This window comes from Rhinopithecus bieti, unplaced genomic scaffold (genome assembly GCF_001698545.2).
Source record: "Rhinopithecus bieti isolate Rb0 unplaced genomic scaffold, ASM169854v2 scaffold_17861, whole genome shotgun sequence".
Lineage (NCBI taxonomy): Eukaryota > Metazoa > Chordata > Mammalia > Primates > Cercopithecidae > Rhinopithecus > Rhinopithecus bieti.
The window spans coordinates 5,250,354-5,273,162 of NW_016809830.1; the positions used below are offsets into that span (position 1 = coordinate 5,250,354).

Sequence of the window (22,809 nt, forward strand, 5' to 3'; positions counted from 1 at the left end):
GTTACAATGGTGCTTTATTTCCACCTAACATGAGCAGAAGTTAAGAATAATTTAGAATGTACTCCTATAGACATAATGCTAGCAGGTTAAAAACTCCTCAATTCTAATTGTGTTTAGAGGCTCTGGTATTTGGTGGGATTTTTTTAAGTCCCATAACCACATGATCAATCCAGGTGATTTAAAATCAATGCCAAACCCAGACAAAGGCTGTGGTAAACAGCTCTCTATCTGCTTCATGGAAAAAGGTGAAAATTCAGAAAGAAGCCCTTCTTTCAGTGAGGTGCCTAAACCACGTGAAAATAACTCAACCTCATAAGCCTTCTTGTATTTCCTTGATGAAAATTTTCCTTGATGAAAATTCCAAAACTGACTCTGCACCCCCCAGAAATGAAGAAAAAGCCTCTAACAATTGTGGGGATCAATTCTGATACCTTTGCTAATATGAAAAGAGAGCCTTTGTTGTGAAACGAATAATGCTCCATCCTTGGCAAAACAGATATGCTCATTAATCCTGTAAGCATAATGTCTTTAAGGAATAGTCAGAAGCTGGTGCCTTTGAAATCCACCAAATGTAAAGTAATGCATGTGTTTGAAATCCCTGGACAAGTGACCCTTTTTAAAGTCAGACATGGGCTTCTGGCACAAACCTAGGATTTCAGGTTTGTCTCAATGATCCCCCTTCATTACTTTCATCAGCACAGACTTAATGCCCTTTGGATTTTGGGGGTTAACATTAAATTGATATTAAAATGGTTCAGAATAACAGTGTTAACATTGATCAGTATACAATGTGCAGGAGTATTTTTTTTTCATGGCATATCCAAAATAATATCTTTCACATCTCTTTTTAAACCCTTTCCTATCACTCAGGGTTTTACCTTGGTAAACCACAGGTCAGTTGTTCTCCTGCAGTAGTGAAATACCCTACAGAACCTGTAACAACAGACATCTTAAAAAGCAACTCTCTTGCGTCTCTCCTCTTAATTTTCAAGCCAAGCGCGTCTCCACTGGCCTGCCTTCCCACTTAGTCCACTGCTGCCAGGCCTTTACCTCACTACTGCACAGAGCTTGCTTTTGTAAAGTCACCAGTGAGCTTCTGTTGCCAAATCTGATGGACTTCTCATAATTTTTATCTTTCTTGGTCTTTTGGCAGCACTTTTTCCATGAGACACTCCTCTTTGAGTATCTATGGCATCACCATGTTCTGACTTTTCTCATGCCCTCAAACCATCCATTCTCCCACTGTTGCCAGATGCATCTCTCCATCTTCTCTCTAAACACTGAAGTTTTTCCGGGCTTTGTCCCAGCCCTATTTTCTTCTTACTCTACATTTATCTGTTGCCATGGCTCTAAATACATCAACAAGCCGATAATACCTAAATTTTTATGTCGACCACAGACATGTCTGTGCTCCAGAGCCATGCATATAGCTAAATACTTGGTATCTCTACATGTATACAGCTGAATACTTGGTATCTCCACATGTATATAGCTGAATACTTGTTAGGTATCTCAGAGCTAACATCAGAAACTGAACTATTAATTTTCTTCTACTCTTTATTCCACAAATTGCTCCTCTTCCAATGTTTCCCATCTATTCAGTTCCTCATGCCAAAAACTGGGAATTATCCTCAAAACTTCATTCTCTCTTAATAACCATACCAAAGTCATCACAAGTTCAGTCAATTTTACCTTTAGGCTTTATCTTAAATCGGTTCATTTCTCCCAATTTTCAATGTCTCCATAACGGTCAAGGCTACTGTCATCTCTAACCTGGAGTACTTCTGGAATAGCCTGAAACTAGTCTCCCCATTTCTACTTTTGTCTTGCTGAATCCATTCCCCACACAGCAGCAAGAATGATCTTTTTAAAAGAGTAGATCAGATAATGTCACTTGCTCAGAACCCTTCATGATTTCTTAATGCACTGAGGATAATATCAAAATTCCTCATCCTGACTGGCGAGGGCCTCTGGTGAGCTGGCTGTGGCCCATTCATCTGTCTTGTGTCAGGTTCCCTTTCCTCCCATTCACTCCATCCAGTTCAAGGACCCTAAGATCTTTCTTACCTCGGGGCCTTTGCACATGCTCTTCTCTCTATCCACTTGATGTCTCTGTAACCCTTACTCATTACACATAGCTTTGAGTTAAATGTCACTTTCTTACAAAGGTCGGACATCATCCTTTTTAATTCTCCCTGTTTTATACTTTTTCGCCACACTTACACTTTTCTTCATAGTATTTATCACAAAATGTAATCATGTGTTTAACTGAGTAACTATTTGCTTAACTTCTTTAGCCTGTAATGGAGCTAGTCAGTACTACCTGTCTTGCTTAACCACTCTACATCACTGCCTGACATAGAACCCAGCACACACACCTGCTCACTAACACGCGTTAAATGAATGAGTGGATGAACTAGCTCAGCTTTATAAAATCACTCTGTAGGTCTTGGGCTTCTACACACAGCTCCACACCACTGCCAGAGCTTCTGGTATGCAGATGCAATCTGGGGGTGCTAGCCATAGCTTGTGGATGGGGATCAACAGTCCCTTTGCAGGGGCTGTTCTAAGAAGCCCTTTTGTATTAAAAATAGGGCTGAGGGAAAGAGGATAGTTCACAATTCCCAAACATTCTGAGTCTCTAAAATGGGAGCACCCAGGAACCAACCTGAACCTCTTCTATGTCTCACCATGACCTAAAGCCAAAAAAGAGCTCTCTGGTAGAGCCTACCCTGCATCCCTACTTTGGCTCTGGAGCACATGGAATGGCCATTGTGGGTGGAGGACACTTAGAGGAGAGCTCAGAATGGCCTGTGGCTTTGGCAGAAAAAGGCTATGGCTGCTGGTTAAGGAAGTGTCTCTGGTTGCTCCACCAGAAAACCGTGGTGCATAGTTTTCTTTAGTACATCATTAAGGATATAGTAACAAACTAAATGCATAGTATTTTCCCAAAATATAGAAATGGCTAACATCTTGGTAATTTCACCAGATTTACCACTTGGGAAAGTAAGGCAGCTAAAAGTGTTCTTCTAATTATCTCCATAGAGGAGGCATTAGTTTCCTCAAAATAATTAAATAGAAATATATTACTTCGATAGTGTGCAGCACTAGCCTAGTAGCTAGTAGGCAGTAAATACTATTTGTTACATTTAGAAATTATTTGATGGATGCTGCAGCAAAAGAAGAGTCTACCAAATTGTGAGAGAGATCCAGAGATAGGGGCATCCTGAATTCTGTGTTGATCTGAGTAGTTGAAGAAAACGTCCCTGTTCGGGGCAAAGCTACAAAGGGTTAACAAGATATTGGTGACTTCCTTAAGCACATTTTCTATTAGTGATTTTTATCAGATAGAGGCTCCCTCCTGTTGTAATTTGAAGAACCGAAAAGACATCAGAAAGGGCACTGCCGAGGGAAAAGGAGGCTATATGTGTCTTCAACAGTAGGGACTTAAAATTCTGGCTGGGTAGTTTAGCACGACATCACAGGAAAATTCTCAAACATCACATAAAAATCTAGGGATCCTAGCCCTAACTCAGCTCAGGACAGTGAGAGAAATTTCTGGGTAGAAAGGAATAATTAAAACCTTATTAACTAAAATGTTATGATTTCAGATAATATTTCAAAGCAAATATAGGAGTATATAGACTGCAAATATCTATACTTACACATATTAATAACCTGCATATAGTCCAATATCATTGTTTGTGGGAATATCATGGGTTTTCCCCTTCTAAACCTTTAATGCTGTTGCTACATTGCCTTTTCAATAATAATAACAAAATCAAATTCTACTCACCTTAAAGTTCCATTTCAGCCTGTATGATTCTAGATCTAAAGTAAATGACTTTTCTTTATTTTTAAATTATTTGATTTTATAGGCCTTGGGGACTTAAATATTAATTCACACATTATTTGTTCCTCATACAGTATGTTATTTTATTCTGTAAACTCAGAGTTTCCAATCCAGCCTGCCTTAGAATTACATATGGGAATGCTATGAAAATGTAGATACCTGTGTCCCTTAAAGATTCTGAATGAAAGAACTCTGGAGGTCTGAGGAAGGAGGAGTCTATTTTGAAACTTCCTACATGTTTCTGATATGTCACTTGGTTTGGAAAGAACAATGCTCAATGGTGATGCCCAGTGAATTTATATAAAAGGAACTCCTAGACAGATGGAAACATCCGTGGAGAACTAAACACACATACATCATCATATAAAGGAGATACTGGGTTTGTATTACAATTAATGATTATTTCTCCTTGAATGGGCTTTATAATTTTCAAAAGCCCTTTCACATACCTACTTCTAGAAGGCATCTCACCTGTCTCATCTCATTCTCTCTTTTTTTGCAAGAATAAGGATGTTGGATGAAACCATTTCCTTTAGCCTAAAAAACAGTATTGTGTCTGATATATAGTAGCACTCAACAAATGTTTCTTAAATCAATGAATGCATGCATGGTTACCTCACTAAAAGCCATGCAGAGTACACTGGGGGGCACTGACAGGTTTTTAAAAAAATTGTCTTATACCTAATAAACTTGGGCTCAGAGAAGTTAAACAACAAACTTAGCAAATGGGTATACAAGTAAATTTTCGGACTCCTCATTTGATTCTTTTTCTTTGAGGCAGGCATGCTTGCTGACATTTGTGGATTAGGCTGTGTTGGGTGAAGGACAGTCCACATGCCTGCATTTTGTATTCATACCACTACCAATGAATGACAAACTGCTGTATAGGTATAATGGCATGTAAGTTGTTGCCTTCTTCTTTAACCTCTGTCTACAGTAGAGGCAGTAATTCTAGAGGCTTGATATACGTGTCTACAAGTAATAAATCTGCGTGAGTTATGGCTGTGTCCTTGTAGATTTACAACTATAAGTTTTAATTCATCTCTGACAACACATTTACATAAATTACAGCAACACAGTAACAATGCCATATTCCTGGGACTTTCACCCAGAGAAACTCAGGAGGCTTTAAGCAGCTGGCTTTCTTACCACCATAAAGGCCACTCTCAGTATGTATGATATAGAAGCATTTTACTTGGTGTGGGGGCCATTATACAGATGTTTTCTTGCTCCTGTCATTCCTTTGAAAGTAAACTACGTTTTCAATACCTTTCTCTGCATTAATGAATATTCTAGATGAAGATGATACTTTAAAAGAGGAGCAGAATTTCTTAACTAGTTAAACATTCAAAGCAATGAAGCAAATTATTTCTAACCACCTACTTTGTCTACAAGCTGCTTAACAGCTCACTCTAAAGCAGGAACAGAGATCAGCTGAGCTGGGAGGGATGTGGGACACTAAGGTTTGCAAGGCCAGCCTCTCCTCTCAGTGCAATGAAGCCGTGGGAAAGCGGGCCTTGGCCTCCGTGCAGGACGTCAGAATGGATCAGAGCCGAATCTTCTAAGGCTTATCCTGCACTTTAACATCCCACCTCACTGTTTCAGTAGGAATAATGGGAACAGCTGAGAACTTTTAAAGTAACTTTACAATTAATGGCCAGTTACTTTTTTTCTTTTTTTGAGACGGAGTCTCGCTCTGTCGCCCAGGCTGGAGTGCAGTGGCGTGATCTTGGCTCACTGCAAGCTCTGCCTCCAGGGTTCACGCCATTCTCCTGCCTCGGCCTCCTGAGTAGCTGGGACTACAGGCGCCCGCCACCACGTCCGGCTAATTTTTTGTATTTTTAGTAGAGACGGGGTTATTTTAACATATTTCCTATTGGCAAGAGTTTTGTTCTTAGACCAAGGCAAAAATTCGCTTTCAAATTAACTGCACTGCCCTTTAAAGATGATTATTAATCAACCCACCACCACGATTTATTGAGTAGTTAAAACATAACAGTCATGAATCTAAATATTTTACATACATTGGCTTGATTAATCTTCAAGAGGACCTAAAATCATTCAGGCAAAGAAGCTGGTTTAAAGAGAGCAAATCACTTGTTCTGGGTCTCAAGGACAGTAAGCGAAAGGGCAGCTACCCAAACCCAGATCTATTCCGAAGCCTCTGCCATCAACCGTTATGTTCCTGTTAACTTGTCTCAGAATACTCCAGGGCAGATGTCAGCAAGTTTTCTTGGGAGGGCAAATGTTGGTTGCCTCCCTTGTGCTCAGGGAAGGGTGAGGCCCTCTCTTCTCTCAGGAATGAATCTCAGTCAATCATGAAAATTCCATTTTCATTCCAGCAACAGGTTTTTGAATGGGTAAGTGATACTATTTTGGTCAACAAGACAAGAGAAGAGGATTTTCTCAAAGGGTGTATTTGTTTTACAATTCTCCTTTCTGCCTCAGGATGGTATCCTCTGCATAGGCTGCTGGCTCAGTGGCAGCCATCTTGTACCCTGAGGCGGTCCTGCCAAAGAGGCTGGGATGCTGAATAAGCAAAACAGTTTCCTGACAGACTCAGGTTTCTGAGGATACCTCTGAGTTGCTCATCATACTACCTACCTCTGGATGTTTTGTTGTATGAAATAATAAATTAATTTAAAGCCCTTTTGTGGCTATTACTTTGCAGATGAAATATCTAATTATTAAATCTAACAATTCTTTAATTCTTTTCTTTTAAAAATTCCTGCCCATACCTAAACTAAATCCTTCTGTTGTCTCATGTCTGTCTTTCCCATCAGTTTGTAGCACATCCTTTTTCTCACTGTTCTCAGAAAAAAAAAGCTTTTGCTTCTGCATTATAGTATCAATTTCTATTTTTACTTAGTGTATATATTTAACATGCTGTATTTTAAGGTTCATCAAAATCTGCTTGCTATTTGTCATGATTCTTATTCCTTTTCTTCACCCAGTCACCAGTGATGTCAATCAAGCCCTGACCGACTGTGCTGGTATCATTCCCAAAGCTTCCAGGAGCAAACCTTCTTCAATTCAACCTCAGCAGTGTGGACAGCGACCTTCCAAAATTGAAGATCTGATTTTGTTGCTTCCCTGCTTCAGAGAAATCATTCAAGTGATTTCTCTGAATGCAACACCAGGCATTCAGCAGAATATTGATTTATGCACTCAACTTCTGAAATCAGTCACTAACAATTAAAAATTGGGAGATTTTAAAATAAAAATCCAGATTTTCAGCTTATCTTGAAAAATCTGAAGATCAGGCAACACTAGGTCCACACTTTTACCTGGCACCAAGTGATGGGATCTGAGGCACATCTGATTCCTCTACATAGAGCATGTGCCCTCTGGTTTGCCACAGTCTCCACTCCTCTCAATTCCAATACTGAAGCAGAATATCAGTTGGCTTTTTGTTCAAGGCTTTACCTGTTGTTTTACAGATGGTAGAATTAAAAAGGAAAATATTTCTTGGATGGTACTATCAAAACTGGAAAAATAAAAACAAAGAGGGCTGATCTTTTATTAATTTATGCCACCTTCTTCGTCTCTGCAGGCATTGGTGTTTGTCACTGCTGACTCATGAGACTCCAAACTATAAAGCAATCTGTCCAGGGGAGGCTTTCCATAATCTCATCCCTCCTAACCATTAGACTTGTCCGCCTCCTCCTCTATCACACTTTCACATTCCTTTGCAACCTTTGCTTCAGGCATAACAAAAACCTTACAGTCCCTGGAATGCACCATCAGCTAAATGATTCTCTGTGCTTCTGTTGATGCTTCATCCTCTCCCTGACAAGTTTTCTTTTCCCATGTCTGCCCACAGAACACCTACTCAGGGGTCAACTCAAATATCACTTTCCCCGACTCCCCCCGAGATGGAGTCTTGCTCTGTGGCCCAGGCTGGAGTGCAGTAGCGTGATCTCGGCTCACTGCAACTTCTGCCTCCCGGGTTCAAGTGATTCTCCTGCCTCAGCCTCCCGAGTAGCTGGGATTAGATGCCCGCCACCATGCCTGGCTAATTTTTGTATTTTTAGTAGAGATGGGGTTTCACCATGTCAGCCATGGTGGTCTCGAACTCCTGACCATGAGATCCACCCGCCTTAGTCTCCCAAAGTGCTGGGATTACAGGCGTGAGCCACCACGCCCAGCCCAAACATCACCCCTCTAATCAACCTTTTCATGTTCTTCTCCCCTCCACAAGATTCAGCCTGTCCTCCTCTGTGGACTGTCACATTCTACTGTGGCACCAAAAAGCTTTATTATACTTATTTGTTTCATCTTTGTCTTTCCTGCCAGATTGTAAATACCTTGTCCACCCAGGTAGTCATTTCCTTTTGCATTTCATAGTGCCATGTCAATACTTCTATATATCATACGTCGAAGGTATGATAACACAATCTGTCTAAATTTACTTTCACTTTACTGACTAGTAGGGTTAACCAAGACTCTTATTCCCTCTGTCAAATATTCTAACTGGTGCCTAGCACATGAGCAATGCCCGTGGTTGAGAGGCTGCTCTCTGATAATCCCTCTCACTATTGCTGTAACTAGTTAAGCTCTATGACCTAGAGTTAACCAAAGCTGAGTAACAGTAGTGTGTACCTGTAGTACCAGCTACTTGGGAGGATCACTTGAGTCCAGGAGTTCAGGGATGAAGGGCACTATGATCACGCCTGTGAACAGCCACTGCACTCCAGCTTGGGCAACAAAGTGAGATTCCCATTTAAAAAAAAAGAAAAGAGACAAGAAAAGCAAAGAAAGGAAAAGGAAAAGGAAAAGGAAAAGGAAAAGAAGGAAAGGGAAAGGGAAGGAAAGGGAAGGAAAGGGAAGGAAAGGGAAGGAAAGGGAAGGAAAGGAAAGGAAAGGAAAGGAAAGGAAAGGAAAGGAAAGGAAAGGACAAGACGAGCTAATGCTAGCTGTGCTTGGCAATGCAGTCGGGTTACATAGGATATATAATTCATACAATAAGAGTGGAAAGGGGGCTTTTAAAAAACATGTACACACATGAAATTAGGTATGAGATGACTGTAAAAGATTGGAAAAAACACAAAAATCTAGAATTATACTCAGAATGTTTCATAAGGATCTTTAATTTGTCAGTCCACTTAAACAGAAAATGGTATGTCTTAGCAAGAAAAATGTTTCAGAACTACAACCAATGGACCAACAATGGAGATAAGAGTCTTTGGTCCCGCAACAAAAGAGATGGGAAATAAGATTATCTTCATAAAACTTAAAAGGAAATGGTTTAGGACATACATCATTTTATATGATCCTACACTTGAGTAACATTTTTGATGAAGTGACCGACTTCTGGGGCTGAGGTCCTGGATCCAGGGCTTTAATGGTACCGAGTATGTGCCTCTTCCTCTACTAGACTTGAGGTCCATCTGAAGTTCCATTTGAGACAGGACCTACCAAATCTTGACAAAACCCTTGAAATCAGCATCAACATCTCTTTATAATCTATCAGGAATGACAAACTCATGTCCTCATTACATATGTTTTAGAATACTCATGAGTCATATTTGGTAAATAACTATTAAGATGCCAGACCTTGTTCTAAATTATTTATATACTCAGAGTGGATATAAAGAATATGAGGCAGTGAATCCAGAATGAATTCAATGTACTAGGACTCTTCTACCTAATATTTCCTAATTTTGTGGACTATATATATGTGGAATACACCCCCCCACACACATATATGTATATATATTAGGCATTTGTATATTTTTTTTAGTGTTGAAGAGAAAAAGAGAATGGCTAGATGGGAAAGAATGGCATTAAGACATAGATAAAATAATGTGAATTTTTAATCAAAGTACACTTGAGCCCCTATCGAATGCTTTTGCAAGGATGCTGAAATGCTTATAATAATTGCTCAGTTTGTAAACAGTAGAACTCTCTGTCTCATCCTATTATAGATATTACAAAGGATATAATTTATTTTTTCTTGGTACAAAATTCTTGAATATTGCCCTTCAAAGTGTAACACGATATAAGAAGTACTCATGGCTAGGTGCAGTGGCTCACGCCTGTAATCCCAGCACTTTGGGAGGCCGAGGTGGGTGGGTCACTTGATCACCTGAGGTCAGGAGTTTGAGACCAGCCCGGCCAACACGGTGAAATCCCGTCTCCACTAAAAATACAAAATAGCTAGGCGTGGTGGCACTCACCTGTAATCCCAGCTACACAGGCAGCTGAGGCAGAAAAATCCCTTGAACCCAGGAAACAGAGGTTGCAGTGAGCTGAGATTGCGCCACTGCACTCCAGCCTGGGCGACAGAGTGAGACTCCGTCTAAAAACAAAAAAGAAAACAAGCAACAAAAAACAAAACAAAACAAAACCAAACCAAGAAGTACTCATGAGTGGTGGGATAAATAACAGAAAACCACTTCTCTACATGGTCAGTTAAAACTATTCTTTAAAAAATTTTAAACTTTCAGAATAAATGATGCTCTAATTTCAGGCATTGTTCTGGATATCTGTTTCTCTACCTAGAAGTTTTTCTCTAAATAGCATTTCACTTTAAAAACTAGTAGCTTGTTAGGCAGTTCTTCAATGCAGTGTCAGGAAGCCATTGTCTTCTCCAACCATTCATCTTATGATCACTCCTGATGCCATATTTCTGGTTGTTGCTCCAGAATGTCACAGAAAACACCTGCCATAAAACCAGCTGCTGAAAAGAGCAGGAACAAAATACCTAAAATGTCACTGTCTAAGTACTGTAGTCAATTCTCACTGCAATTTTTGCAATCACCACGTAAGTGCCCTTGATGTATAAGCGTTATAGACTTCTGCTCCGTGAAAACTGTGCCTGAAGCTCAAAATTCTGCCTCAAAGAAACATCAATCTTACTGTCCACAAGATCCCTAAGGTCCACTGCTCCTCCTAACTAGAAGTAAAATCTAAGTTATTTTTAGAAGAACACATTGTTTTCCAAAGTTCCATTAATATAGGTGTTTGCTGACATTTCTGTTGAGACTTGAATATCAGCTTTCTTTTCCTATCTAGTGTCTTAGAGTGCTTGACAGAATTAAATCTGTCATAGAAAATTACATTGGCTCATTTTCATTAAATGCTTTAAATCACACACTGAAGACATTTTCATACCTTGCTAAGTCCCCTGTCCCCCAAAATATAATTTTAGCTAATAGAGAACGTCAGCATTCAGTTATTTAATACTTTGCTAATACTATGTAACTTTGTTTACAATATCTATATTACTGATTTAGCATGTAATAAATCACAGATAAGAAATGTCTCTGCTTATCTATTGGAATAGCTGTTTCTCATTTAAGATTTGTGAAATTCCCCATATTATGCTGATTTGAAAATTGCTGTAATATGAACCATTCACACATATTAGGAGAAACATTTCTGATGTTTCTGATAAGCATTCTTTCCCTATGTTTTCTTGGTTCTCTGGGCTTTGCAAATGTTATACCTTCTGCCTGGAATAATGTCCCTTGCCCTTCCCCTCCTTTCCCTAACTCCTAATTGTTAATTGCTCAGTTTAGGTATCCTCTCCTTCAGGAAGCGCTTCCTAACCAATCCTCCCCAGACCCTAAATAAATCTGGGCTAGTGCTCTTCTTGCTTTCTTCCCTATCACTCCAGGCTGCCCTCCTTGAAAGGTTGTGCAGGGCACTTCAATTACGGATTTACATCTGCCTTCTATACCAAATTATGTTCCCTGAGGGTAGGAACAGTTCATGTTTACTTTTTGATCTCTTGCCTATAATACAGTGTCTGGCACACATAAGAGCCATCATAAGACTGTTTTATAAACAAAATGAATAATAAATCATGAATAAATGGAGAAACAATCTGTTGTCTAAGATGACAAATACAGGAGGCAAAACAGGCCAACAGTGGGGGTTTTCATATATTTTTTTTTTTTTGGAGACAGAATTTTGCTTGTTGCTCAGTCTGGAGTGCAATGGCGTGATCTCGGCTCACTGCAACCTCCGCCTCCCGGGTTCAAGCGATTCTCCTGCCTCAGCCTCCGAGTAGCTGGGATTACAGGCACCTGTCACCATGCCCAGCTAATTTTTGTATTTTTAGTAGAGACGGGGGTTTCACCACGTTGACCAGGCTGGTCTTGAACTCCTGACTTCAGGTGATCTGCCTGTCTTGGCCTCCCAAATTGCTGGGATTACAGGCATGAGCCACTGTGCCCTGCTGAGAGTTCCATTTTTTATGAGAACACCCACAGTTTAAAAGTCATTCCATTATTCACAGTTGCTTGTATACTATTTGTGAAACAGCATCAGAGCATTCTGATAATAAAATGCACAAATTTTTTGACTTAGCAGTGTTCATCCAGAATTTACTGTAAAAAAAAAATTCATAAAAGTTATATAAATAAGGATTTCTAGGGCAGTGAAACTATACTGGATGATACAATAATGGGAGAATACATGCCATTATATATTTGCCCACACCCATAGAATGCACAACACCAAGAGTGAACCCTAATGTAAACTATTGACTCTTGGTGACCATGTGTCAGTGTAAGTTCGTCAATTGGAAACGCTCATCATGGGGGAGGATATGCATGCCTGGGAGCAGAGGTATAAGGAAAATCTCTGTACCTGCTGCTGAATTTTGCTATGAACCCAAAACTGTTCTAAAAAAGTCTGTTAAATAAATTTAATCACTTTACTCAGAAGGAGTCTAATATGGCAGTAATGTTAAAAGCAATATTTATGTTATAATACATTTTTTAAAAACACTGAAGAACAAAATATCAGTAGGACAACAGATTAATGTACCGAAAAAATCAGGATAGACAAAGTGACAATTATTAAGCCAGATGAATGAGGACAGATCAGTAAGTATAATCTTGAAATTTGCAAATTACTTGGTTGATGTTGTATTCATTCTACTAGTTCAAATAGTCCTGGGGGAAAAAAAAAACCAGCAATAATGGGTGCAGCACACCAACATGGCACATGTATACATATGTAACAAACCTGCACGTTGTGCACATGTACCCTAGAACTTAAAGTATAATAATAATTAAAAAAAAAAAAAAAAACAGCCAAAAAAAAATCCTAAGAAAACAATTTCAGCAGATCTAGCCAGTATGAAGTAGTGTATCCCGCAGCAGGAGGGAACAGAATGGGATGACCTGATTTAGTCTTATTTAAACCGATGGTTAAATAATAATTAGGATAGCTAACATTTTTTGATATTTGTTTTACATATATTTATAACACAATGCTAGAAGTGTTATTATGTCCATTTTATAGATGAAGAAATAAGTACAGAGTTTAAATGCCTTGCTCAAAGCCACAAAACAAAGAAGAAGCCAAGGAAGGACTTGAATTCAGGCAGCTCAGTTTCAGAATCTACTCTATTCACTACGCAACCACACTGCCTTCCCTAGTAAGAAAGAGGAAATAAATAGCCTAGTAATCGAATTTAGAGATCACATTAAATTTGGCATATTATAAACACCAACAATAAAATAATTATTTTGAGCAACAAATATGAATACAAATAAGGAGCCTGAGAGGGCTGTGTAACTTACAAGGGGTATAAGTGATACAAAGGGCAGGAAAAATAAATTTCAATAGAAGCATTAATGAAACCATTAACAAACACAGAGCCAACACTCATTATTTTAATGTGGACTGTCTTCAGCATTTTTGTTTGCCAGGAGTGCTTCACCTATTAGTATAGAGTAACTATATTTACTCGGTGAGACATTTCAATATAATATAAAGATAAATGTAACTGGAACCAGGCATCTCCTGAAATCCTTACTGTGTTTGTAATAAATCATCCAACAGATATTTCTGAATACTTCCTGTGTAACCTGGGAAAGGAGGATAGGGAATGATGGAGAATGGGGTTATTGAATGAAACAGCTCATAGGAGGGGAGGATTATGTATGATGATCAAAACCAGAATCTCAAAGGCCTTGAAGAAAGGCCAAGAGCCTAATTTAGGCTGTCAGCAGAGAGAAAAGCTAGATTTCAGGTATACCATTAGAGAAAAGTTAACTGAACTTAGTAACTGGACATGGACGGGTGAAGGAGAGGCAACATGACTTGTGGTGCCACATTATTATGCCAGTTACAGGAAAAGGCAGGTTAGAAAGGATGCTGGTAGAAAGTAGGGGCTAGAGAGATTGTCTGACACATTGAATTTGAGACAAAAGATATCCAAATGGAAATGTCTAGCAGACTGTTGGAAGTCGTGGAGCTGGAGTTTAGGCGGGGCCCTGGCTGGAGACCTGATTTGTCTTACCTGATTACAGGGAATAATCAGTATCAATAATAATGTATGGATTTTCAGCCGAAGTCAGGAAAAAGAACAGATGATAGAAGAAATCTGTACCCTGGGCAGTAGAGTGATAAGAATTAATATTAAGGTCCTCTAAGAGATTAGGAAATCCACAAACGAGATAGATGCAAACCAAGGCAGGTGACAGTGCTATGGAAGTTAAGGGAAGATAGAATTTGAGAGAGAGGGAAGTCAGTTGAATGAAGCCATGCCAAGGGTGTGTGTGGTTTCCGTGGCTCGGTAAAGGTGGAAGCTAGAAGCTGTGGGTTGGAGGGGATCCTGTAGGCTGCATGACAAGGCACATGTTAACATTCCAGAATTTACTTCCTGCTCTATACGAGATTAGAGTTAGACCACAGTTGCCACAGTTCTGTAGATATCATCAATCTTTGCTTCTATTTTATTTATTTCATTATCTGGCCTATGGCAGGCCTGGTAATGGTTTAATATAGAAATATAGATAGATATTTTATGACTCAAAATAAAGGTTTTTCAATGCTTTTTCTGAAAAGATATCCTATTCTCTCTACACAGAAACAACAATTTGATGTGATTCTGAAATACTGAAATATAAGTATACCCAAACTAATATATTTGATATAATTACAGCACAGTTTGTTTTGGTTTACTATGTCATATTATATTTTTAAAGTTTTTTTTTTATTCTAAAGCCTCAGAGTTTTTTAGTTGAACAACATGCATTGCATTGTGCATCTACTATGTACCAGGCACTAGACAACAGGAAGCTTTAAGAACAGGTTCTTTAAGGAACTTAAAACTTTTCAATAGTAAAGTTATTTTAATAATTTGGTATAGAGAAGTCTTCATCTGCACTTTCTTTCTCTAACACATCATTGCTTTTTTTTTTTGGTAGCCCTTCTCAAAAGCATGAGAAGAAAGTAAGTGCCTACATCTACCAAAGTGGATGATGCCACCAAGTGACACAGTACAGTTGGTCCATGGTTTTCTTACCGTTGGATTCAATCAACTGCTGATGGAAAATATTTGGAGGCAAAATGGATGGATCCTTCTGCATTTAATGTGTATAGACTTTTTTTGGTCATTATTCCCTAACCAATACAGTAGAACTATTTATATAACATTTACATTGTATTAGATGTTATAAGTAATCTAGAGGTGATTTAAAGTATATGAGAGGATGTGCCTTCGTTATATGTAAATGCCTCACCATTTTATATCAGGGACTTGAGCATCCATGGATTTTGGTATCTCAGGGGGGACCAGAGCCAATTCCCTGTGGATACTCCACTGAGGGATGACTGTACAAACTTCACTAGGAAAGCTAGTTAACATGAACCTAAGAGAATCTCGCAAAGAACAAGCAGTTATTACAAAGAATGCATGCAGAAAGGATTAGAAATCAGTGAGATACGATATCAAGTCTGCCAAATCAAAGGCAAATATTGCTAGAGGGAAGATTTTCATTGCTGACTTAACCAAATACATGCCTGGATCGCTAAGGAGTCAGGGACCCTAATTCATCTGCTTAGCAAGAGCACAGCCTATCAACAAAATTTAAGCACTTCTTCACAGGGAGTTAGATACTTAAAAAAAAAAAATTAAGTAAAATTCCAGTCAGGTATATTCCTAAATCGCTGGCGGTTCCCAAGTAAAAGCGCTGTCAGCAGCACAGCAGGACTTTAACTACTGAATTGCATCAAAGTTTCTGATCTCCATAATCAGTGGAGACTCAGCTACTACCACAGGCAAGAGCAGCCTGCAGAAAGGAAACCTTCACATGGCCTAAGGCAGTGCTGCTTCAACTCTCCCACCCAAGCACTCCCTATTGAGCAGGGTGAACTCGTAGCCCTAGAACCTACAAAAGCCTAGATGTCTCCAGTTTCATCCGTAAAATTCCCTACAATTAATGGAATTTAATTGTAATACAATATATTTACAACTTTATTTTAATATAATACTCATCAACATTTACTGAATGCTAACTACTTGGCTGGTACTGGCTAAGAATTTTACCTAAGTTACCATATTGACTTCTGACACGGACTCTCTCCTTTGACCAAAACCTTCATCAGGCTCCTCTGAGTTCCTTGCTTGACTAGGCCTGAACTTGGGCTTCCCTATCTGTCTTACTTGAATGCAGTTTGAACAAGAATCCTGTCAGTTAGGAGAAAATCCCCCTCCCTGGGCATCTGACCACACCTCCAACATCTTAATCCCCTGGCCTGCCTTCAGCAAGAATCCTGTCAAGTCAGCTTAGCCAGAAACCCCTTATCCTTGATATTTCTTTGTAGTACAGTTGACTCTTGAAGAATGCAGGGGTAAGGGGTGCTGACTCCCATAGTTAAAAATCAACATGTAACTTTTGATTTTCCCCAAATTTGGTTACTACTTATAGAGTACTAGAAGACCAGAAGCCTTAAATAACATAAACAGTCATTTAACACATATTTTGTATGTTATATGTGTTATATACTGTATTCTTACAATTAAGCTAGAGAAAAGAAAATGTTAAAATCATAAGGAAGAGAAAATCTATTTACTCCTCATCAAGTGGAAATGAATCATCATAAAGGCCTTCATCCTCCTCATCTTCATGTTGAGTAGGCAGAGGAGGAGGATGAAGAAGAGGGGTTGGTCTTGCTGTCTCAGGGGTGGCAGAGGCAGAAGAGGTGAAGGAGGTGTAAGAGGGGGCAGGAGAGGCAAGGCACACTCGACGTAACTTTTATTGAAAAAAAATCCACGTATAGGTGAACCCTCACAGTCCAAACCCTTGTTCAAGGGCCAACTACAATTTTCCACGCACTGACCCCATCCTGCTCCTTTGTTATAAATCCCCAACTGTCCTGGTAGGAGCTGGAGTCTTCTCCCTCACTGCAAGACCCCGTGGTAGTGTTCACTATGCCCACCACCCTGTCCCCCTTTGATAAAGTCTGCTTTACCATGTTTGTTAACAAGTGTGTAGATAAATTTCTCTTTAATACTTCTAACAATAATAGACATTATTTCTGTTACCATTTTACAAATCAGGAAGCTTCAGCTTACAGAAGTTGATAAACTTTTCCAAGGATACAAAGTTAATTATATTAACCTTATATCCATATGATTATATCAATAATCATTAACATAGAGATGGAGTGCAACCCCACACAAATTTCTAGTTATCCTTATCCTCTATATTATACCATAATGTTTTAAATCACTGTTAAATTAGTTGACTCTTCCTCCTCAATTATTTCAGGCAGGGGTTAGCAAACCCTTTCTGTAAAGGGCCAGATAATATTTTAGGCTTGTGGACCACAGAACAGTTTTTGTCAGTGACAACTACTCAATTCTGCCATTGTAGTAGACAATATATAAATGAATGTGTGTGCCTGTGTTCGTATAAAACTTTAATTACGAAAACAAGTGGCGGGCTAGCTTCAGGCCATAGTTTGTCAACCTTTGATATAAGGACAATTCATGTTTCAGACCAACATGCCATATTTATCCTGTGGTTTTGCATAATCTGGGAATAACAGATCTAAAAAAAAAAAAAAAGATTTAAAAAACAAGGTAGAAGTCAATACCAAAAGGTAAGGGAAAGGGACTTAATTTTTCCTTTATCTTTCACCAACCAGTCTCACAATGACAACAGGGGACACATATGACCCTTCGGTCTCTCAGTCATGGGTTCTCGGACCCCACTGGGCCTCTTCTCAGCCTCAGGATCCTTTCTTTCCCTTCAGTGTGATTCCCACCATCTAACTGATCATGTCTTATTTTTCCATCCAACTGGGACCATAACCCTACAGCCAAGTGAATTTTCTAGTTATCCCTTTATATGTATTTTTATGTGATATCTCTATGTCTTTGTTCATGCTAAAAAAATTGTTCCACATCCTCTGTTAACCGATTCCAACAGATTCTTTAAGAAATGCTTCTTCATTGCATTCTTAGTTCAAAATGATCCTTTGATTCACCTATAATACATCATTTCTAAACATGCTACCCATACTATGAATTTTGTTTCAAATGTTGGCTCCTTTTTTCCCAAATACTATAATGCTAGTAACATAAAAGAATTAAGAGAACAGCTTAGGAGTTCAGTGTCGCTGGTTATAACTGGTAACTGACAAAAGTAATGATTGACCTTAGAGACTGAGCTTTGCTTTCATGTTTTGAATGATGAGAGTAAGGTGCAGCCTTCTCTTTCATACAGAAGTGGAAGGTAAACGTTATTCAATAATTTGGGTTGATAACTTTGGGTATCAAAATCAAGAAGATGAGGCAGGAAAAATTATGGGGACACTAAAATGTCTAAATAGGCTGGACGTGGTGGCTCATGCCTGTACTCCCAGCGCTTTGGGAGGCTGAGGTGGGCGGATCACTTGAGGTCATGAGTTTGAGACCAGCCTGGCCAACATGGTGAAACCCCGTCTCTATCAAAAATACAAAAAAATTAGCTGGGCATGGTGGCGGGTGCCTGTAATGCCAGCTACTCAGGAGGCTGAAGTGAGAATCACTTGAACTGAGAATAGCTTGAACCCTCGATGCAGAGGTTGCAGTAAGCCAAGATCACACCACTGTACTTTAGCCTGGGCAACAGAGAGAGACTCCATCTCAAAACAAACAAAACAAAATAAAATGCCTAAATATACTAAAATGACATACATACAATGGAATATGAATGACATTACATATTCGTGTTAAGAAAGAATGTCTCTGATAAGCATTTCTCAAGTATTTTAATTGAAAAACCTAAGATATTCAATTTTTTTTTTTTTTTTTGCATGTTACCAAGATCTTCACTGAGACCACTTAGTAGGAAGAAAAATAAAGAAATATATCCCGAAGTACAACTTGTTCCTTTCTCATTAATTCTTAATGAGAAATTCTCTCACTCATCTCGGGCTCGCCTCACAGTGCTCACACCGCCTCACTTTTCCTCTGCTGGTGGCAGCCGTGTCTTCTGTGGTAACAAAGAGTCCTCCCTGTGATTTCCTCACTTCGTTTTTAAAGAAGCCTGACAAGGTCGCCTTGTCGCCTCGTTCTTTTTTTTTTTCCTTTACCTGGTAGATGCTTGCGGTTTAATTCTCTCAAATTTACTAGCAGTAATACACTCCAGCTTTAAAAACTGTCTTAACAAAAGAGGATCTGAAAATGCTCTCTGAAGAACCTGTCTCTTTTAGGAAAGGATCTTATAAACAACATGCAATTTAACTTTTAAACAAGTATTCAGAGTGGTTTCTTTGTTCTCAGTGAGGGCCCACAGTGGAAGATTATGGTGGGGAGTTAATGTCTTAAAAAAAAAAAATCACACAAAAAATTTGACAGTTAAACAAATATGGCAAATAGTGCATACTTGATGCACTCTCAGAAAATGTTCAATGCACATTCACACACTAGAGACTTTGAGAAGGTCTGAACAAACAAAGCTGTTTAACATTCCAACAGTATCCCCTAAACTTGTCTGACCCCTGAAATTTTTACCCCCAACACTTGAACCTGTTACACCTGTTACCATCTCTTAGAACTACTTCATGGAAAAAAGTCAGACAAGCTTTTAGATAATTAATTAATAGTTCATTAAATTTAAGGGACAGTTTAACATTTTAGCTACATCCTTATGAATTTCTTCCTATCCTTCTGGAAATTCCTAATATGATAACATGGTTGAATATATCCACATTAATAAATGCTACAAAGAAATAAAATAAACTATGACTTGGAACTATTTACCGATGCAACATTATACATTTACCATGATCACGGTGGAGCCTAACCCCGATTTTGTGAAGAAACAGTGAGACTCTGGGATAAAGTGATTTAAGGCTATGTTTCAATTCTTTTATATCTAAAGTGGGGTTAGATTTGCCCTCTCTTCCCAACTGGTATATTTTAAGAATCAGGTGATCAAGATCAGGAACAAAATCAAGAATTTTTCATAAACAGTGAAGTGTTATAAAAGCATAAAGAGTGTTATAAAAGTATAAAAAGTAGTATTTCAAGGACAGCATCTATTTCCTTTTCATAGAACTATAACGAATGCTGTTGTGACTTCTTTTTTGAACTCTGACTAGATCACTGTCTTATAATCGTGAAATACCTCATTTCGCTTAGAGAAAATTAATTTTTGTTCAATCATTATATCATAATAACATATCATCAAACTTTTCAGAAAACACGTGGCAAAAATAAGATCAGAAAACTCGGTTTAAAATAAGAAAATATGTATTGCAAAATAGTTTGTTAGCAGTGTCACCTTACTCTGGGCTCTCTTATAAACTCTTCTGTGGCAACCCTTCAGTCCCAGTGAATGAAGACAGTAGGGCTCTATATTCTGTGCGTCCTTCATTAAACTATTGATCCCTTTAGCATTATCCATAATGTTCCAGCAGCTCAGCACGTCAACTGGTGAAGTGCTAGTCTCTCTCTCCTTTCAATAACTTCCACGCTTTATGGAGAGGAAGTCACAATGATTTATTTACCTGACATTTTCCAGTCCGGATGTCGTACAGGGCCACTGAACCATGGCGAGCTCCAACTGCTATTCTGTGATTCCGCTCATAATAGCTGACCATGTAGAACCTGAGTTGAACATTTTAACAACAAAAACAAAAACAAGAAGCCAGGTGAGATGACCTGCACTTGGAAGCGGACAGCAACATTTCAAAGGTTAAAGTTAGCTCTGATATATATTTTGAAATAAATATATCCATAGTAAATATATTATGATTTTCAAAACGTTTCATTTTAGTAATTCTTAAAATTAACTGAAAGAAAATGATGTAGAATATCACTTTGGCCTCTTAATAATTATTTTCAACAGAAACAACTTACAATCACAAACACCCTTGAATTTTTGAAACAAGAAATAAGGGCCAAATACAAAAAAATTAAATATGAAATTCCAGTTTTGCTACAGTGACTACTATGCAAATATTTCTATTTGCGCAGAAATGGAAAAGATGAAAAGGCTTACATATTTCACGTAATTATGTTCTCCTGGTTTATTATAGTATTAAAGAGTAAAATATACTTTCTGGCAGAACAATCATAAAAAGACTACATAAAATTTATGCTTAAGTTCATATCAGTAATTTAGAATAAAATTAGAAAACTGTCTACCAGAAAAAGTTATCCGGTCAAGTTTCCTTGATTTCCCATGTTTACCAGCTTATCTAAATGATAGCCATGGCTTTAGCAGTGTGAATAAGCATATTTGGTACTTATATTATATTGCATAATTCAGCAAGGATGGTTTGAAGATTGTAAGAGATTGATTTATTATTTATTTTTATTTTTCCAGATTAATTTTCATGATGAGGTTAAGTATTTGAATTCCTTGTCCGTGCATTGCCATATTGATTTCACGTCTATAAGGCTAGGGCCTGAGGTTAAGAATAAAAATTATGAGAAGTATAAATTAGGTATCATTTTATATCTGTGAATAGTTTCAAATATACCTTCCCATTATCTAGTCCTGTTGTCTCAGTGTGAGTTGCCCAGATGAACAAACGGCCTACCCTAAATATTTAGGAGGATTTTGCATCAATTCTATTACACATTCTTTGTCTTTTCCCCTTGGGTTCCATAATACCAAACTAACTGTTCTGTTAATATTTATATTTTATAAGGGGGGAGGGTGACATAAAACATGACAGAAAAAAAATCTCATTTCTCTAATGCTTTCTTGAGGTATACTAGGGCATGAGACAGCATTTCTTGCTGAGAGAGACAAGATATTTGAATGTGGGAGCATTCTGAAACCAGGGGTATTCTGACAAAGCCATTTGGCACTGGCAGACACTATGACATTCATATATATTTCATAAATCTGGAAAACAAACCATTACATTTTTAAACTTTTGTTTGTTACTTATTACCAAGTAATATACTGAACAATATTTTTGTCCTACCCCTAAGCCCCACTGAATAACCAGCCTCTTCCCCTTTAGTGGAAGGTTAATGCTTAATTTTTTTTTAACTTTTACTAACAGGAAGGAAACCACTTTAGTGTGTCCTGCTGGGTGGATTTTCTGTGCTCATGAATGGCAGTGTCCTCTCTGTACATTGGTTTGAGAGAAGGAAGGATATAGAAAGCTCCTAAAACATATGAAGCTTCCCCAGCTATTAAGTGGTTAGGAAAAAGCTAGTTTCTCAGTTTTTCTTGTCCAAAGAATATTACTCTACCTTAAGAGAAAGAGTGGGAATCAGCATTCAAAATCTACCATTCTCACACTTGTAAATGAAAATGATTTAGAAGAGTTTAAAAAACATTTACCGTTTTGTTACTCAATAATTACAGTGGTCTAAGTATTGGGCATCACTGTGTCTATATCTGTGCGTACATTGACATCTATATCTATACACATATAGTCATGAATAATTTATGTCCTATTATGGTACACAGAATATAATATCTAACAAATGTTTTAGCAAGTATTTATTCTGTGCAGGTTAATACACATAGGAAAGTATAATTTGCAGTGGTATTTTGCTTTACCTATTATTTGCACAAATTTAACAACTATATTGCCAACATCCTTTTGCAAAACTGAAAATAATTACCCCCAAAATAACCCTCTTCAAAACAATACATTAGTAAAATATACTTGTGTTGACAAAATCTTACTTAGTGAAACTAGAATCTGAAGAGGTTTTGTTACATTGCCCATTTTCTATGCTCTGAATATCA

At 38.2% G+C, this 22,809-nt stretch overlaps 1 protein-coding gene across 1 annotated transcript in view; it reads right to left on the reverse strand.

Annotated features, from left to right (window-relative positions):
- WDR7 (WD repeat domain 7) overlaps nucleotides 1-22,809 on the reverse strand; it is a 407,408-nt gene that overhangs the window by 55,920 nt on the left and 328,679 nt on the right. The window contains exon 26 of the mRNA XM_017890454.1: nucleotides 20,600-20,699. Coding sequence (XP_017745943.1) covers nucleotides 20,600-20,699 — 100 coding nt within the window. The remainder of the gene's footprint in view (nucleotides 1-20,599; nucleotides 20,700-22,809) is intronic.